This window comes from Papilio polytes, unplaced genomic scaffold (genome assembly GCF_000836215.1).
Source record: "Papilio polytes unplaced genomic scaffold, Ppol_1.0 DF824225.1, whole genome shotgun sequence".
In the NCBI taxonomy this organism is placed as follows: domain Eukaryota; kingdom Metazoa; phylum Arthropoda; class Insecta; order Lepidoptera; family Papilionidae; genus Papilio; species Papilio polytes.
In genome coordinates this window covers 16,823-18,153 of record NW_013524979.1, presented here as the reverse complement: position 1 = coordinate 18,153, position 1,331 = coordinate 16,823, and the positions used below count along the sequence as shown (strand labels likewise).

Here is a 1,331-nt window from a genome sequence, read left to right as displayed (position 1 = left end):
AATGGCCAAGCGACCGTTGCCCATAGACATCGGACATAAATCGACGGAGGAGATGCAAATAAAAAGGGTATTTACCCTTCTTATGTGTCTCCACCGTCAATTCCACTTTCCCATCCAATCCCCTTCCAATTCCCTTATAAAAAGACGGTGGAATGGATAAGGGACTAAAATAGGCAATATGCATATGACTCCAAACTGTACCAAACTTTTTTAAGTGTTCTTTATTACTATATAAACATACCTGTATTTTTTTTTAAATGATGTGATTTAATGGCGAAATTTAATGATTAAAAAGTGTCTTTTTTTAAAACCCCCTCCCTAAATTCTAAAACAACGTTATTGGTCGAAGCAAGTGACTTACCTATAATGGCGTAGCTTTGTTGTCAATACACAGTTCATTTACGTTAGTTTATATAGAAATTCACTCTTGACGTATTTTACTGTAAATACTATTTTCAAACTAACTTTAAAATAAAAACTAAATGGAAAGAATCATTAATTACCACTTTTTTGTACTAGGAATAATGGAAATGAATCGATTTTTGACTTTTGAGAACTCTGAGAACCAATGAGATACTTTGTTGTTTTTTTTTTACATCAAAGTGACATTTGAGCGAATGTGATAAATGTGACGATTAACGTCACATGTCTCAAAACAACTCCGGTCGCGTTTTGGTCGCACAAAAATGATCGTAATTTTTTTTAGCTCAACGGTTGAATTTTTTCTAGTAAATATTTTTTTCTGGTTATTTTATAACAAGTAGAATCGTTTAAAAAAAGAAAAAATACATGCATATTCCCTATTGAAATAAATGTTTAACTTATTATTTATCAGATTATTTTAGTAGAACCCAATTCATGTTTTGTTTTAAGTCAGAAATTGTCGAATAATGCAAGTCATTCCAAAGAGTAAGTTTCGCAGAGCTGTCAGTCAAAGAGTATAATTCGATACAGACGTTCCGTTTTTAGTTTGTTAGCGATAACATAAAGTATTTAAATACTAACTAAAGAAAAACTATGTAAATTTTCAGACTTTGCCTGCGCCGATGTTGGGCGGCGAGCTGTCTCTCATACCGATAGAACAACTTATACAAGTGGAGGACGTCAAGCCGCGACAGGTCACGTAAAACATACAGTTTAAAAAACATGCTCCCAATTTCTCTTACAGCTATAAATATAAACAAATATAATTTATCTCATATTTCAACTAAACTTTCTATTTTTTTTTTCATTAATTTTTAATTTATTAAAGGTTTTTTGACGTTTCTTTCTGTTAAATTTTTTTAGGTTATTTTATTTGAATTATGTTTTTTGTACAATGCATATGTGTT

The 1,331-nt window shown here is 31.0% G+C and overlaps 1 protein-coding gene across 1 annotated transcript in view; it reads left to right on the top strand.

Moving 5' to 3' along the window:
- Positions 1 to 1,127, top strand: part of LOC106110381 (anoctamin-8-like) — a 21,305-nt gene extending 20,178 nt beyond the window's left edge. Inside the window, exon 20 of the mRNA XM_013292210.1 lies at positions 1,032 to 1,127. Coding sequence (XP_013147664.1) covers positions 1,032 to 1,127 — 96 coding nt within the window. The remainder of the gene's footprint in view (positions 1 to 1,031) is intronic.
- The last annotated feature ends 204 nt before the right edge of the window (positions 1,128 to 1,331 follow it).